Genomic DNA, 18,666 nt, shown 5'->3' with positions numbered 1-18,666 from the left:
CTGTGAAGACTTTCCCTCCTCCTAACTCTTCACATCAGTCTCTCATTGGGTTTTTTATTCTACAGGTTCTGCTACAGTTTTGCCAACCTTCTGTCATGATGAAGGTGTAAGTTTGAGATTTGGTTTTGGTGCACTGAGTGAATGTACCTCACACAGAGTGTAGCTGATAAGCAATTGGAGGGATGTAAAAAAAAAAAACTCTCGTTAAATTGGGATTGTAAATTAGATTTAAATGGGTAGTTAAGGATTTTAACAAGGCTATTAGAGTGAAAGACACAAAATAAGTACACTTGTGCAACCAGATGCCCCAGTTTAGTTCAAAATGAGCGATTTCTATCTATTTTGGATCGGTGATGCAATGCTTTGATTGCTTTTCTACATTATTTTATAGAGGAATGTCCCTGGGATTATTGAAACTTTTCCTATTCTGCATTTCTGCACTTGCAAAGAGAGCATGAAGGAGCACAAGGCTTGTCAGTGTTACATTTATATTTGTGGCCCAATGTTTGTGATCATATTGAAACCACTCAGGAGGAAGCATTAGCCCGTATGTAAAGGGAAGCATTTATTTATTGGAGTAGATATTGTTTCACATGGTCAGTGTAGTGGCCGTTTTACCGTGCTCCCAAGTTCCTAAGCCACTTAGTCTGCAAGGTGTCTCAGTTCTGACTCGTGTTCCACTAATCTATCCTTTTGTTGTGACGACCCAATGTACTCATTGGAGGCAGGGAAAACTTGAACAAGGGTTTATTTGAGAAGCAATTACAACATTACGGCAGGTGATTTCCATCAAAGTTACATCTCGCTCGGTCCACTGCCGACTTGATGTTTCATACGTTAAACATTATCACACTTTCACTGTATGCTATGTACCCTATATATAACACGGTTTATAACACAGTCAAAAACCTGTTGCGATCCACACCTACGCAGACTTCACAGCATCTTCCCAAAGCCTCCTTTTTATCATGCGCACTGAAAAACTGCCTTACGGCATTATATCCTGTTGTAAGTAAGTAATGGTAAACATCGTAATCCTACATGGTCTATTTAAACTATACAAACACTGTTGTACAAACTAGAACTTCTGTAAAATGTCATGCCGACATAAACAATTTCACCAAATATGTGCATAATTGGCTCTTACAGTCAGCATAATATTACATTTTAGTTGAGCATTTTGAGTCTTAAGTTTCACCTGCATGTGTTACTAACTTATTTAACAGTCAAAGAGGACCTTTTATGCTTACATCCAGGTTCATACTAGTATTTTGGGTTTCCATTAGAACATGTTTACATGCTTTAATGCTCAAAAAATGCTTTACTTTTCTCATACCAGCTGTGCTGTTCACTCTCTGTCTGAAAAGCTCTGTTGGAGCTCCTGGTCAACCGAAGCAAATTCTTCAGATTCCGCTCTAACTAGCTTTGTTTGAGGTATTATGCAAATGTCTTACTTGGTGACATCACCATGTTACGGAAGAAAAGGCGGGACTTCAATCAAGGCGTTTCAGGCAGTTCAGGAGCAGTTTTTTTGTGGAGGAGAGTAACTCCCTTTGGTGTGGACTTTATGCTTTGTCACTTTGCAGACCTTTTACATGCAAAAAACTATACAACACACTAAAGGAAAGGGGAAAAGCACAGGAGCATAATAGGTCTTCTTTAAATAACATGCTGCAGCTGAGCTGCAAAACTTGGCTGCAAAAAGCCAAGCACTAGATCCACCCACTCAACCCCATCTCTCTCCAGTCCGACCCGTGCTCTCTCCTCAGCTCTCAGTAGGGTTCGATGTCGGCTGCACAGCCAAGAAGTTCTGCAGTACAAATATTTATATAAAGCAGAAGGGATGTGAAAATGTGAGCAATAGGAACTCCACAGGGAAGAGCGCTGGAGGGTTACCCTCAGGCTAATCTCCACTAAGACATATTTATAAACCCAGCTAGCAGTTAGAGTGGACCGCTTCCAGCTTCGTCACCAAGACGCTAACTGTATTTGGTCAGCAACTGCACCGCCAAGGCCCACTTCAATGACGTCTTTAACCAGTGTAATATTTGCATGGCGCATAAACATATGGTTATACTTCAGACTTTCATTTGATTTGCGCACACATAATAGTTTCCATGTGTAGTGGCAGCGCGAGGCTTCTCTCCAGACTACATTTCACTTTGATTTAGCTCAGTGCCAGAGCAGAATTTCATCTGACATCAACTGAAAATAAAGCCTTAGAATAAAGTATCAGAGAGTGTTTTTGAATCTACGTTCAAAACTAGTGAGTTTACGGGCAACCTTTTCTGTGCATGTCGACCAGGGCTTTATTGCCTTACAATAAAACATGCACAAACAAATGTATCTTTGTAAACCATGTGGAGGGATATAGTGAAAGCATTGTATTTAGACACAGCAACATTTTAATGCAATCTATACAGGGGGTGTAAAGTTTACCTTGAATATAACCTTAAGGGACAAGTTTTCAGAGAGTATTTAAATAATAATGCCCTCGTTCAGCTTATTCTTAGAGTTTTATTGCCAGTTAATTGTGTGCACAAGTCTGTGTATTGTACTTTGATTTTAAATACGTTTCTGCTAAAGCGCCATAAATATCAGTTTAACAGGAATTGAGGAAGCAGTTGATTTTTATGGTCGAATCAATCATCGTTTTTTAAATTTTTACAAAAACTAAGGGTAAAAACAATAAGTTGTGGTTTTACGGAGGCTTATGTGCCGGACTATTTCTTGGCTGGGAACAGTGACTCTCCGGTTGCCAGGCAATCAGCAGTGACTTAAGATTTATGCTGGTCCCAGCCAAGCAACACTCCTGCACATAACTCACCAAAAAAACAAACCAAACACAATATTAGGGATGTTACAAGAACCGATACTTCAGTACCAAGTCGATGCCAAAATTCTGAAAACGTGTCGCTACTCGTTCCGTCAGGGCTCAAGACTGACGTCGTCCCGGGGATGATAGAAAATGTGTTTGGGACGTATGATCAGGGCACGCACCCTATTTTTCCCTGATAATACTCAATTGCAAACAACAAATCTGTGTTGAAATCAACAGGACGAGAGCTAGTTAACGTTAGCTGTTAGCTCTGTGCAGGATTGTGCTTCTTACCGGCTGCTAACAGCTAACATTCACTACCTCTCCTACAGTTGATTTTAACATGGGAGGTACCATTGATTTATATTATGGTGCATTCAGGCTCTATTCAGTAATTCAGTAGTATTATGGTTATCATGGTGTGTTCAAATGTAATCTGGTAAAATGTAGTTTTGGGCGAGAAACTCACGGCAATATAAAGTAGATAATAGAGAGGGAATTATGACCTGTTTGTACCAAAACACAGTATGCAAATGGTAATAAAGGAGTGTATGTTGAAGTGCGACCTATTGTTTTACTTTTGGTATCAACTACCAAACTTCTGGTATCGTGAAAAGGTGTAAAGTGGTGAGCTTTAGAGGTGCTATTCCCCCTCGTTTCACACTTTATGCTAATGTAAGCTAACTGGCTGCTGGCTGTAGCTTCATACAGACACTGTTGAGTGGAATCAATCTTCTTGTCTAACTCTTGGTAAGAAAGCAAATAAGCGTATTTCCCAAAACTGCAAACTATTACTTTAAACCTGACACATGCATCATTATCATATGAAGAGGTAAGTACACACTTTGGATCAATTTCAGTTTATTTCCATTTTAGGCGTTTCATAATTATATATGCAGGACACCGAAAGACTAATGGCCTCTGTACTGCTTCCCAAAGTGTTCTTCCATTTCTGTTTTTTTTTCCACTTAAAAGAGTTTATGTGGCATTACATGGTTAATACCACTACAGTTAATACTCCATCTCTCAGCCATAACCCATCCCCCTGCAAGGACCCCCTTAACCCCTCCACCCCCTGCTCAGTGGCATTCCAGCTGGCCAGATGGTGTCTGCTCTGCGTAGTGGACACCAGAGAGCAGAGAGAGAGAAACCCCACCAGCAGGATTCACCGGATGAGACAATCCACCCCCACCTCCTCATGTCGCCCTCCCTCTCTGTTCAGTCTTGTCTGTATCTTACAGGCGGCCATTCTGGGGATGAAGTCCATGTTGATAAGTTGTTGACAAGCGGGAAAATCGCATTAGCGGGTTTCTAAGGAGACAGCTCTGTAGTTACTCTGTAGTGATCTATGAGCCAAAGTGACAGAAGAAATTATTTCTGTGTTTTAGGCCTGAATGTTTATAGAAAGTAGGGGTGGGTGAAAAATCAGTTCATCATAGTATTGGGATATTTTGCGTGGCAATATTGATACACGGACGTCAAGTACCGATCTTTTATCATATAAACTTTTAACCTCTTCATCCAGTTTGTCTTTCAGATGTTATAGCAGGCTTGGTTTTAAAGCTAGAGAGGTGATACTGGTATCATATGCAACTAGAAATCCTAAGGAATTGATTCATACCATGTCATGTTAGCTTGTCGGGTTGAAAGCTAAACAACGCTCCAAAGTTATGCAAAATTTTGGAGGAGAAATACTGGCACGGACATTTTCAAAGCGGTCCCTTGACCTCTGACCTCAACATATGTGAATGAAAACTCTGAGCTGAACAGAGTGAAAACGGTATCTTATTAGATAAAACAGATGTTGAACTTCATAATTTGCATTTGAAAAAAGGTAATAAATCGCAATATATCTTATCGCAATACTCAGCATATCTCAATACTCAGCATTTTGCAAAATGTTTAAAATTGCAATAAGATTGTATCGTGACTTAAGTATCGTGACAATATCGTATCGAGGGGCCTCTGGTGATTCCCACTCCTTATAGAAATAGCTGGCGTTGCATGCTTTTGACACATAGAAGTCATACCACAGTCACAACATATATGTAAATAAGAATACACGCACGTTATCACGAGTGGATTTATTGTTGTCATGCATTTTTATTCAGGAACTAGTAAAATAAATGCTGGAAGTACAAATGGAAGAGGAAAAATACATGTAATAACTGGCCTTGTTCAAGCTTTAAAAAAAAAGTTGCTTCAATCAATTTGCACATTTTCACTCTTTCCATCCAAAGCTGGCCCATTTTAATGCACCTGAAGTGTTGCTGGAGTGAGGCAATGCTTTCCGTATGTCAGAGAGCAACAAAGGGTAGCAGTCGGTGTGAGGGTAGGTGCTTTAACTGTGGCTACTACACTACATCTGTCCCATTAAAACAAACTCTGTGGGTGTTTGTTTCTGGCCCACATTAACTTTCTGAAAGGAATCCAACATAGCACAGTGTGTGTTGTGCATGCGCGAGCGTGCACGCGTATGATCCCCTAGCTAGATAAAGCAGCATAAACCCCACCCTTCCCACTCCGCACTACAGCTTCCATGATTGCAGCCTTGTCGGGAGAGCCAGTGTGTATTTCTGTCGGCCTGTTTTTGTGATTCTTCAGTTGCGTGTCGGTGTGTGTGCACTGCAGTGTGCGAGTTTTGCTTGTTTGCTTTCCCATACGTCACATTTTAATGGCTCCTTTTGAATTGCGGCAAACAGAAAGCCGGAAGGCTGGGACAAAGAGCTAGCCTGTAAACAAAAACACTAGAGGTAAACACACATGCTCCTCTGTGTTAAACTTCAGTTCTTTATTGAGTTTGAATGATATATGATGCTGTCCCCTTTGACAGAGCAGCACACTTTCTTTGCCTGGTGACAATAGTAGCTCCGCCTCAAGCAGGTCAGTGTAGTTTTTACAGTGTCGGTTACTTAGGCAAAGCAGAGTGCAGGCATGAGTACCCAGGGGGTTGTTATGTCAACTGGCTCTCGGGTGACTGGCTACAGTCAGCAGGACTTCTGGTAAAAGGGATTTGAGGGAGTTTGTGTCTGTGTGAGAAAGAGGGGAGGGAGAGGGAGAGATGGATTAGTCTCGGGCCCTGTTTTCGCCCCATCCTCCTCCTCCTCCTCCTCCTCCTCTGCAGCAGCAGCAGATCTTGTCCTCCCCGTACCACCAGACTGGGGCCCCTTGGCCCCCTGGAGACACATGCCCCACAAAGCCATCACATCCCCCCCCCCCCCCCCCCCCCCCCCCCCCACAAAAAGCCCATTCTCTCCTCAATCCTTTCCATCTTCTTTCCCTCCCCTCCTCTGATCTCTCTTCATTCTCTTGTTGTCTCTTTTTATCCTACTTCCCTTTTTTTTGCATCCTCCTCCACCCTGCACACTCTTCTTCCTCCTTCCTCTGTCGCTTCATCCCCCCTTTTCCTAATTTTTCCTCGCAGCTCAGAGCCAGGGGAGAGTTGAGTCATGTGAATGAAGGGCTTTAGCCATGTTAGACAAACACCCCCCCCCTCCCCTCCTGTCAGAATCATCCTTTTGAAGCTCTCTATTAGCGAAGGCCCGTTTCAACAGGATGAAGTGTTGCGAGCCTTTTTACAATTGAAATTAAAACTTCACTTTGCCAGTGTGGTTTCAGGCCGGGACACTTAAACCGCCTTAAGTGCTGAATGATTGCTTTTTAATGAGAAACACATTGTCTACTCAGTATGTGGTTGATTGTTGTACTTGGGCGGCTTAAAAAAAAGTGTGACACACCCTGTCCCCGCCCCCTCCCTCCCCGGCCGGTTTCTGATGCATTTGTTTGGTTGGATAGATCGGTTAGAAGATGGAGTTATTGGATTAGTGACTGGTGACCCGTACTCAGGCCTATCTGCTTTCAATGGTTGCTCACATGACCTGTTTGCAGGCATACACACCCATGCACACAAACATGCAACATACTGTACACATCATAGGGCACATGCCTTTTGATGCTTGCTGGCAATATTTTGATTATTTGTCAACTAGTATGTTACTTTTTCTGGATGCATGTTGAACAGAATAAAGGTAAGATTGTCTTTTAACCCTAAATTATACTTTTATTGTGGCTTTATTTACACTCCCAACATTGGTATTAAGATTTGGGATAGTTAGGGATACACATGGCGTGACCAAACCTCAAAGCAAGGAGGAAATACTTTTGAAAGTCACTCAGATTTCCCCGGCCTTGAAGACACTTCCATCTTTTGTTTTGCTCCTTTATGGTCCCTGAGCTCGGCTGAAAATTCCCCCAGAGCTGCCCCAGCTGTACAACTTTTTCTTAGAAATGGACCGCCAGTCTGTTCTTGCCTAGTGTCTTTGCAGGCCATGCACTGGCACCTGGTTCTCTCAGTGGAGCAAAGTTTCCACTCTCTCCACCCTCTTCCCTCAGGAAGAATGTGTGTCAGGAGCTGGCTGCGTCTTTAACGACCTCCTCTCTTTTTTGCACGGCGAAGGAAAGTCTCTCTGATGTTTGCAGTAGCTTTATGTGGATTCTTGAAGGTTTACAGTGGCAAAATGTTGTCTCGATATGAAGCGCTGGTGCTGAACAGATACCTTGTGTGGTGTAGTTGAGTGCAACTTTACAGAGGCGTACATTTCAAACACAGCTGTCAAAATGCAAGCAGTTGTAAATCTCTGTGGTCATAACTAAGAGTTTCAAGGTAAGATTAGAAAAGATAAAAGAATCATTGGGCAATTCCTGTAAAGCTGACACAATGATGAAACACTGGACACACAAGACCTCAAATGCTTTCATGCACACTGTTTGGACCTGCGCCAATGAGGTGACCTGGTCATCTCTTTGTCTATTCAAGCTTCACTTTGGGAGTTACTCACTTGAAGACAAAGCCCCTGATTTTTTTATACAGTCAAAATCCCCTATATTTCCATGCAAATCCACTGTTTATGAGCCGGGTGTAGCCTGCATTCCTGTTCTGTCCTCCTGTGTGGACATGTGAGCTCTGAAAAGATACACAAGCTAGTGGGCTACAGGTCAGCTTTACCCTCTGAGGCAGCTTTCTGTCTAGCCCTTGTCTTGGGAATGAGTCCGTGAGTTAATGTGCGTGTGATCCCTACGGATCATCTGTGTGACAGGTATTCTTTTCCCATAATAAGCCTACTTCTCATTGCTTCACCCATCGAGATAAACATCATTGGGCTGTGAGTAACAATGACATAATGACATCTGACTGGATTTGTTTCAGGTGCTTTAGTTGACTCACCTTTATTAAGAAAATTCTCATCACACATTTTTAATCATCTTTGAGCTGTCTTGACTTTTGCAACTTCTGCATTTGTGGTATATTGCATTTGTCAGCAGGCCTTTAACAGCTATTATGTAATCTAAAGTAACTGCTTATAATCACTGGAGGTCTTTGCAGAGAAGTAAATATTTAAAAACTGGGCCATCGTGGAGTACTTCGACTTAGTACTACTTAGTAAGAGGAAATGATGACACTGAATCTGATACTGTTTTGAGTGCAAAAGGGATGTCTGGCTGTTGAACCCCATTCAAAGTTTTCTCACTGCCCTGACCCATCCCGTCTCTCTCTCTCTCTCTGAGAGTTTTGGACATTGGCCAGGTTCTTGAGTAACATTTCCTGATTAATCGAGCATTTGTAAAGGAGGATATAGGGCACGGTCAGGAAGTGACACACTTGGCCTTTGTTGAGACAGATCTTCCTCTCATCGCCAGTAACAACTCCTAATGGGCAACAAAAAGGTCAGAGAACACTCCAGTGATTAAAAACAGAGGACTTGGTTTGTTTACATTCCCTTGAGGAGCAGAAATCACATTTAACCGTATGAATTAGCAGGTAGGAATAGTAGAACTACATACTTTTTACATTCTGTCCATCATCAAACCCCTCAATTGTGATAAGTGTGAGTGCATTAAGCGTTTTCCCCTCCACCTTTTATCATCATGTGCTGAATCAATACCAGCACATTAGATCTTATTCAGACCTCTTATGTTTGTACCTGTACATCTCTGCTTGCTCCACTTAGAAGAAATAACCATAAATAGGTAAAGACCTTGGGGTGTTTTGGCGCCTACCAAAACAAATATCCCCTGGGTGAGTTCACATTTGCTGATAGGGGTGATGATTTTTCGTGCATGACTCACAACAACTGTGTTTTCAGTCCCCCTCGTAGCTTAAAATAACACGGGCAGCTTCCAAACAAAGCAGCCTCGATGTTCTGGGTCTCCGCGGACAAGCTTTAGCGTACTGTTTAGCACTCCTTTTATAGGTAGTGACCTGGGTGAATTATGTAAGCGGGTGCCCAGTCCTGAAGTCAACATCATAACTCAGGACCTTTTTGCCTTCATAAGGTAATTCACAGACTTTGGAGTGACATTCAGGTTAAACCCTAAAACAAGATATCTGCATTACGTTTTGATGGCTGCTGCCTCAATTTTAAATATGTTATGGCATTTTTTACCTTTATATTGCATGGGCTTAAAGCTGCAGTTGGTAGAATTGGAGCAAATATGATTATGTGCCTCTGAGTCCTCCAGTGCTCCTAATGGCGTCTACAAGATTTCACAGACCGGAGGAAAACAACCAATCATAGCCGAGCTGGAACCTGCCGTCTCTGAGCAGCTGTCAATCATTCGCAAACTCCGATCAAACGGTCAAACTAGGCAGCGCTGATCAAATATGAATCAATATTCTGTTACTGTAATGACTATTTCTCGCCTAGGATGTTTTCAGAAACATCTTGTAGTGTACTGTTTAGCTGTAAAACGAGAAAGTTTGTGACCCGGCAGCCATGTTGAGATCAGTTTAGGAAATACCAAGCACAGCCCACCAGCCGGAGTAAGTTTGATTGGAGTTTGCGAGTGATTGACAGCTGCCTCCGTTGAATGAACAGCCAATAGGAATGCTCTCTCTCTGAAATGACCTGTGATTGGTCAAAGTCTCCAGTCACAGGCTAGATTTTTTAAAGCCTGAAAACAGAGCCATGAGGAGGTGCAGGACTTGTCTAGTTATCCCTCAGATCACTTGAATTACAATATGCTGAGAAGGTTGTTATGACATTTTTTGCCCAATGATACCAAAAACATTCTGCCTGCTGAAGCTTTAACAACCAAAACAAACCTTATCTTGAAATGCCAAGCTTTTTAACCCCCCCACCCCTCCCCCAGAGCAGAAATGTAATACAACTCCAGTAACATCCTTTTCTTATTGAGCTGGGGAGCTCTTGAACGCTTGAAGCTGGGTCAAAGTGGATTTACCGCTACCAATTGATTATCCCCGCATGTTTGATAGGCCGTTTGGTTTTCATATAAAGCAGTAAATTCCATTTAAAAAGCTCTAGCTGCATCTGATCCTGGTTACATTCCTAGAATGTGTCCTAGTTTGTGTTCTGGCTAAGTCTAATTGGCTATGGGTGCTTTGTCGGTGCCGCACTACCTGGAATAGTGAGCGCTGCTCGGTGCTGAAGTGTTGATTTAACAAACAGATGGTGAATTTATTTCTACATGGTGCATACATTTCCCAGAGTGTAGGTGTCTTGGACATCTCCAGGCTTATAACAAGAACCATGTAATCGTCCAGCGGAGTTCCATTTTATGGTTGGACTAAATTTAAATGTACACAAGGGAGACACTGTTTAGCCAAGCAGTGTTATGTTAGGTGGAGGAGGGATAGTAGAGGTCAAGGTGAAGACTGACACACATACAAACATAGACATGTATCCCCAGACATAGACACTTATTTCCTGTGTAATATTTCAAAGCCATATTTTTCAAGAGTCGTGATCCTGGTTTGGTTTTATAGCCCAGCAGGTGGTCGGGGGTCAGAGGAGGTGCACTTGAGATTGGTTCAAGCTTGTCATCATTACAGAAAATGCTCTTGGAGTCAGCTCATATATTCCACCTCATGACCAGACTCACCTTTCTATTCCCTCTTGCCTTGACCTATTCTTCACTCTCACTCTTTCTTCTCACATTGCTAACATTGTCCAGACGCAGCACTTTTCGTTTATATTTTTCCCATACCCCCTCTGCCTGGCCATTAATGTGAGAACCAATGTGCTGAATTCCCTGTAATTTGAGGGATACCAGGGGGCTACTTTAAAACCCCTGGCCCTCTCTAATATAAATATACCTTTTATTCACCTTTCTGTTCTCCTTGGCTGTCCTGACACAGGAGCCCCAAAGCATCGTAAGCGCACTCCGGCTGTGAGAAATGTCTGCGGAAAAGCCCCCTGTGCTTGGTTTGGAGCAATCAGAAACTGTGCGCACATACATTTTTTATTGCCGTTGTCAGCCGGCTGACGCATTTATGCGAGGGCAGTTTTCAAACCTCTGCGTCCGAGCCATATGTGTGGTTTTCTGCTCTGTGAATACTTAACGGAACAAAATGAGCTCAACTCAGCCTCCTGATTCTTTGCCTCCTAAATTTAATTTGAAAAGTCAAAAGTTGTTAAATAGTGCACTTTTTTATTGTGCTAGAAGAGGAAAGGAATTATCTTTTTCAGCGAGGTTGAAGCCTGAAGACCGTCCTAGCTTGCATTGGTTGGGAGGCTGTGTACTAAGGCTTCAAGGTTTGCCGGAGTGTTTCTTAGCCGGGACCAGCCTAAATCTTAAGTCTCTGCTGATTGCCTGGCAACCGACGTGTCACTGTTCCCAACCAAGAACTAGTCCGGCACATAAGCCTCCACAAAACCACAACTTATTGTTTTTACAATTTAAGTTTTTGTACAAATTGAACAAACGAGCTACAACATTTAGTGAGTTTTAGTGGTGTGGTAGGAAAATGTTGGTGCCTTTGGACAGAGCCAGGCTAGCTGTTTCCCCCTGTTTTCAGTCTTTATGCTAAGCTAAACTAACAGGCTGTGGTGGTAGCTTCATATTTTGCCTACAAACATTGGAGAGGAATCGATTAGCTGCCCCCTCTTAGTCGATTAGTCGACTAATGGGTCATTTTGGTCTTAGTTGACAAAGATTTATTTCGTCGATTAGTCGTTTTTTATGCTCTTTTCATGCTGAATGACTTATTTCCAAGAAACTTATGAACACATCTCTGGTAAACACACAATTTAAAGTGGTACTTTTGTGTGATTCTATGTGGAGAAGCGTATGAGTGTTAGTCAACTAAGAATTTCTTTGGTGGAGGACAGCCCTACTGTGTACACTTTGAATAAGTTGCAAGTCTATCACAGGGCTAACACAAACACATTCACACTCCGAGCCAATTTAGAGTTTCTCGTGCTTTGTTTTTGTAGTAACTGCAGAATCATTATGAGGTGGGATAATGTTCAAGAGGTGATTGGCAGTGGCACAAAGCCTCAACTAAGTAAGGAATAAAATGGGATGAAGATGTGATCTCTCCGCCCTCTTTCCAACCGGCTCCAAGTGAGCCGATGGAACAGAGGTTATTTGAGAGTCTCACTGCGGTGGTCGGCCGTCTTTGAGCCGAGCTGGCTGACATCATTCTCACAGGGTGGTGGTGGTGGGGGGTGTGGGGGTGTTAGCTAGGGCAGGGCAGGGCTTGGCTCGCGGCTCTACAGCTGAGCCAGTTTCATATGAACACTGGAGAAGTATATGCCGGGGTACATCCAGTTTTACACAGGTTTAGAGTGCCTGTCATCTGAAATTGTACTCAACAATCACAACGCGCTAAAGGCTTCCTTTCTTGTTTTGCAGCACTGGGATGATGTTGATGAAGTGATACATCCGCTGTCGAGGGAGATCTACAAGAAAGCCGATCTACATATCTGGGTTAGGACAATTGTTTGAATCTCCTCACCTGCATTCGAACCCTAAACTGAATCGAGATGGATGGAGTAGACACCTTGCAGAGCTCGGCCCCAGAAACCAAGGCTGAGCGAATTGCTCGGTACAAGGCAGAAAGGAGGAGGGAGCTCGCCGAGCGCTACGGCAACACGGAAGAAATCACCTCCAAATACGTCCGCAGGGACAGGAAAATCGCAACCGAAACAGCGTCTTCAGAAACCAAGGAGAAGGACAAATATGAGGATAATGGATCAGAGCAAACATACACGAGGAGGGGCCTCAGGAATAAAGTGGCCGAACCTGTGGAGCACGCTGATGACGAGCCCGCCCAGGAAAAAGAGGATACTACTCACCCCAAAACATCCTCTAAATCAGAAGCTGTCTCCTCCACGAAGAGGTGAGTTTATTCACAAAGCACACTTCTGTTGTTTGTGCAGCCACAGTGTTGTTCTCAGTGTGACTTAAACTTGGCCATGAGACATGAAACACAAAGCTGTCCAGGCATAGAGACTCAGAAGGCCAGTGCAGGTGGAGCCCATGCTAACATCTCAGGAATACACTGCAATAAAATCATCATTTATTATTTAGATATTATTGTCTGCATCTCAGTTTAGACTTCAGTGATAGTGCAGGAAACATTTGGAGCATAATGTTCCACAAATTGCAGTTCAATCAAGTACAGTAGCTCCTTTCAGAGGCATCCCATGGTTTAGAGAACATTTGCAGTTTATCTGGTAAAGACGACTATTAGATTACATTAAAAGAGCTTGCTGGCTCCTAATGAGAGGAGAGGAGGCAACAAGTCGGCACATTTGTAGGACATTTAGTTCCATCTCCTGTTTGACGTAAGCACGGCTGCTAACATTTCCAAAATTGGCCATGTGTGCAAAGCAGAGCACTGCCTCATTTATTTTGCCATGTTTTGCTGTGATGACCTGCAAGCTGCTTGTTTTGGGTCATTTAACAGTCAAATGGGAGGATGTCTCACATGTTTGACACGTCTGGGAGTAACAAAGCAGTATTGTCAGGGTGACCTGAAAGACTTTTTGGAGTTTTCTCAGTGGTTGGCCAGGAATGTTCTTGCAACGTTTTTGTGCATAGATGGAGTAAAACATGTCCGGTCGTGGGTTTGGGGATGTTTGAGCTGTAATCAAGCCGGGGATTGTGCTGTGCCTGCGCACACAGCCAGACTTGTCTGTTCTTGAACAACAGCCTGCGGGAATGACGCTGGAGAGGGAAGAGCTTAGATGGACAGAGTGCTGAGATAATGTCAGAGACCGGGGCTCGCAGGGGGGGGGTAAGGTTACTAGGCTCTGCCAAGTGTTCATGCCCTGAGCTTAATGAAGCAAGACATCTAGATAGCTGTGAGTGATGGCTTGTTAGATATTACGGACCAATTATTTTTCTAAGATTGGGAAAGGCATGTCTGGTGTTGTAATAGACTTTCAAAAGAAATACAATTGTGTACGGGCAGCACGACATGTTTCAGCAAATCTCAGGTATCAAGTCATGTACTTGAACATCTCTTAATAGACACTCTTTATACAACCCTGCTTATATCAAAGGTGTGTTTAAATGCAAAATCTAGTATTGAAACCAGTTTTTTGCTTACTTGAGGATACGGAGGAAATGTATTATACGTTTTTTTGCACATTATGCAACGTGAAAGAACTAGGGCTGCCGTCTTAGACGATTAGTCGACTAATCGGTCGTTTTAGTCTTAGTCGACTTAGACTTCATGCTGAATGAAACTTATGAGCACATCTCTGGTAAACACAAGATTTAAAGTGGTGCTTTTGTGTGAGTCTTTGTGGAGAAACTCAGTTTTTACAGCTATGTCGATTAAATCAAACTAATCTATTAGTCAACAAAATTGTATGAGTGTTAGTTGACGAAGAATTTCATTGAGGACAGCCTTAGAAAGAACTGTTTTCGGCTTACGACAGCAGAGAGAATATTTGGCAAAAAACAAGAGTAAAGTCACACGAAGTTATGGACCGCGTTTTTAATTAAAGAGAGCATGACAGTGGGTTGACGTGTTTGTCTCACATGCCTGTAACGTTAGCTTCTAATCTTGTCAGTTTTGTTTTGACGTTCGCTGCCTGTCACAGTCCAGCTGTGCAGTCTTGTGTGTAGGCGTACTTGTGCAACCTACAGAGTTCAACAGAGAAGGCCATATAGAGGCTGGTGTTTATTGGCCAATAATCCCCAGATATTAGCGGTTTATTTGTATATTATGTTTCACTTTCAGTTCTCGGGCGTTATTGCAGTTGTTTGTGTTTTATTAAGCATCCTTATAGATAATTCGGAGTTGTATATTAATACAATATATCCTAGAGCTTCTCACTGAACCTTGGTAGGCAACATTTTGTTGTGTGTCTATTACAGGAAACTGGAACTCAGCTGTGCCAGCGATAATGAAAACTGTCAACAAGTTTATCTGACACAGACAAGAATCCTTCCCTTGTGATGTTACAGTTGAAGGGTGACATTCCTAAACACTGCATTTTTACATTTACAATTAACTGTTACTTAAAAATCACCCTTTGAGAAAATACAGATTCTGTACTGTACGTGTTGCATGTTCATGCAAATGTAATTTTATCTTCCAGAGGCCTGTACTACAAAGCGAGTTCAACATACCCAGGGTATCTTCTCGCTATCTGGCTTAATTAACCCTAACAAACGCAATCCCGCTAAGTAAGGTATAAATATGTAAAAATATAAATATAAAAACATAATTCAAAACGGTGAGCACACGCAGCATAAAGCCAGCTGTCCTTTCTGCATTTGTCAGTTTAAACTGTGTTGTTTTCAGCCTAGATTACAACTTAAACTTCTTCGTATTTGTTTATTATCATACGAGCAGGTTAGGTGTTCAGCATAAGTTACCATGGCGATCTACCCCGGTAAGAAGTGAACCACCGCCGTAGGACGGAAAAAACCCAGGGTTAACCCTGAAGTTACCTCGCTAACCGCAAATCCTGCTTCGTAGTACCGACCCCTGGTTGCCTTGATCTCATTTCAAAGACAACACATTAACATCAGGTTCCTTTGTTTGCTAGTTTTGTTAGCAACTGAGCCAAAGTATAAACATAAGTGCACTATTTGTACAAAGATGTGCTTCTTTATCTAAAGGAACTCTACGTACGTCACAGTTTTGCAGCAGTCAGCATGAAAACTAATCAGTGACGAGCCTTGCGGTGTTTAGTTAACAGTATGATTGGGAAGACCACACATCAATGCATGTTACATTATGCGAGCCAAAAATGCAGTTGATACATAGAAGATTCTATTCATCTATTGTGTATTATTTTGGGTTTGATGTCCCTATGTTTACTGCACATGCTTAATGACAAGCATGTGTAGTAAACACCAGTAATTGTGCTGCTGGCACGTTGGGGTGAGTCAAACACCTTGGATTATAAACAGGACTGAATGGGATTCGGGCTGATTATTGTTTACATGGCTGACGCATTACACAGTTCCAGTACCTGGCACTAAAAACAGCTTCCCAACAGTTAAGCGCACAAATTAGAGACATTAAAATTAAATCTTTTAACTACACCACAGTCATGATTAAATCCCTTCTGTACTTTATCTTCTCTCTCCCTGCTTCACTGTCTCACTTAATGCTTTGTGTGTATGACATAATTGAATAGAACAAGAGTGTGTGTGTGTTTGATTAACGATTCGCCTGCCTTCATTTGTTTAACTTTTCTCTCTCTTCAACTTCCCCCATAATTCTGTCTGTGTTGCTGTTGCTCTTCTCGTCCTCTCTCTGCTCTGCCTTGCACTCCACTCTTCTTCTCTGGTTAGTTTTTATGGCAGCGTATAGGGCCGACGCGTGCAGCCCCTCCCCGATGGGGGTGGGGTAGCCATGTGTATTTTACACAGCCACAGATTGCTATGTATTACATGACTTTAATTATTGTTATACCTACATCAATTTGTGATCTTCCAGCGCATTTCCCGTCTCAAACTACACCATATTCACACGCCATCAATACCTTGGCGTGGCATTTTTTTTTAGATTACCCACTATATCGCAAAGTTGGACTGAAGCGTGCCAGCCCAAAACTGACCAAACTTTCCATGGTAGCCAAACCCAAGCCCAAAATTACTCATAATAATATACTGCTCTGTAAAAATTACTTTTTAACACTGTTTTGGGAACATGACACCAGTCGACGGAAAAGTCCGACAACACTGAGTCAGATCCAGTCAAATCATTATTTCCTACATAAGACAGCTATACAGTCCACACTAGAGCTGCAACGATTAATGTATTGATGGATTAGTTGTCAACTATTAAATGAATCACCAACTATTTTGATAATCGATTGATCGGTTTGAGTAATTTTTTAAGAAAAAAAAGACAAAATTCTCTGATTGCAGCTCCTTAAATGTTTATTTTTCTGGTTTCTTTACTCCTCTATGATAGTAAACTGAATATCTTTGAATTGCGGACAAAACAAGACATTTGAGGACGTCATCGTCCAGTAGTATTTTCGCCAAAGGAAGCTACTCTCCACCACAGAAACACAGCTCCTGAACTGCCTGAAACACCTCGCTTGAAGTCCTGCCTCTTCTTCTGTAATGTTGTGATGTCACCAAGTAACACATTTGCATAATACCTGCCTAGCGGCTAGTTTGGCACACCCTCAAACACAGCTAGTTAGAGCGGAGTCCGAAGGGTTTGGCTCTGGGTTTTTCTTTTTTACATCAAAGCATGTAAACATGTTCTCGTAGAAACACAAAATACAAATCTGCACCTGAAAATGAGGATAATAGGTCCTCTTTAATGGAGTACAGTTGGGTGTGCATGGATCAGAAATGGATCTGACTGTTTTAGCCAATGCAGATCCTTTAAAAGGCATTGGCCCTGATCCTGAACTCGCAGATCGGCTTGGGGCCAGCTCCCCTTCTTCAGTAACCTCTAACCCCTCCCAGATGTCCACCGCGATTCTCTATTGTGTTAAAAGCAGTCGCCTCCCATCCTCCTGTTACATCATCGCTGCTGCCCCACAGGCAGCTGCTGTCCCCATCCATATTTAACGCCCATTACTTAGAGATGAATGGCGATCTTCATCGCTGTTATATCATTGTCAACATGGGACTGGAAGAGCTGCACGAGTGAATGTTGTAAGATGAATATCACACGTGGCAACAGTAAGTGGCTGTCTGCAGCGCTGTTGATAGTTTGGTTTATATTACACCTTTTCATGTGGCTTGAGTGCACATTTTTGGATTATAGTTGTGCAAGTAAGACTTAATATTTTCATTTTTCTGTCTAGTTTGCAAACCTCAATTGTAACTGACACGTAATTTCTGTCATCGCATCAGTGTGTTAGAGAGTGACCTCATTTGTCTCTCTCTCTCTCTGTCTCTGCTAGGCTGCTGGAAACCGATGACACAGAGGAGCCAAAGGGTAAGACGAACTCTCCACTTTCACTGCACTCAGATCCTCTTTCGTTCCACAGACTGAACTCATTCAAGTTCTCTCTATTACTCAGTGTTAAAGGAATACTGAGCTCATTGCTGATGTCAGATCACCTACCTGGTTTATAAATGCTGGCTGTTTAATACTCTGCCACTGAGAAGGGAGTGAAAGAAAACAGATCCACTGATGTCTTTTGTTCACTGTATAATTTAAAGTGAATGTTTTGCCTCAAGCGGTGTGTTTTTTTTTGCTTTTTCCAAAAATAAGGGAGATAATGTTTGGCACGTGTCTGCAGAGTTTGGTTCAAAGACTGAGTCTTAGTGGGTGTGCGCTTACACTGTGCAAATGTTTGATTATGTACACTGGAAGCTTGTTTCAGCAAGCTAGCATTTTAGAGCTAATTTTGGAGCAGAGAGGAGAAAATGGCTAAGTTTACACACAGGCCGCTGGCTGCTTTTCCCACTCACATTCAGCCACCTGAGCCCACATCCTGAGGCTGTCAGTCTGTCTGTCTGTCGCCTGTCTGTCTGTGTCAGTGGCCTCCTGCCTTTTTACCTAATTGGTTGGCCTGCCTGTCTGTCTGTATGTGTTTCTCTGCTTATGTGTGCATGTGAATGCTCGACTGCACAAGAGACAAACAGATAGTGACAGAGGAAGGTGA

At 42.5% G+C, this 18,666-nt stretch overlaps 1 protein-coding gene across 2 annotated transcripts in view; it reads left to right on the top strand.

Moving 5' to 3' along the window:
- svild (supervillin d) overlaps positions 1–18,666 on the top strand; it is a 55,179-nt gene that overhangs the window by 2,657 nt on the left and 33,856 nt on the right. For both annotated transcript variants that reach the window (XR_012591984.1, XM_074620752.1), the window contains exons 2-3: positions 12,473–12,959; positions 17,959–17,993. Coding sequence is in view for 1 of the 2 variants with exons in the window: in XM_074620752.1 (XP_074476853.1) it covers positions 12,604–12,959; positions 17,959–17,993 (391 nt within the window). In the remaining variant the exon portion in view is untranslated. The remainder of the gene's footprint in view (positions 1–12,472; positions 12,960–17,958; positions 17,994–18,666) is intronic.

Source organism: Sebastes fasciatus, chromosome 20 (assembly GCF_043250625.1).
Source record: "Sebastes fasciatus isolate fSebFas1 chromosome 20, fSebFas1.pri, whole genome shotgun sequence".
In the NCBI taxonomy this organism is placed as follows: domain Eukaryota; kingdom Metazoa; phylum Chordata; class Actinopteri; order Perciformes; family Sebastidae; genus Sebastes; species Sebastes fasciatus.
The sequence above is the reverse complement of the archived record's forward strand: the minus strand, read 5'-3'. Positions and strand labels throughout refer to the sequence as shown.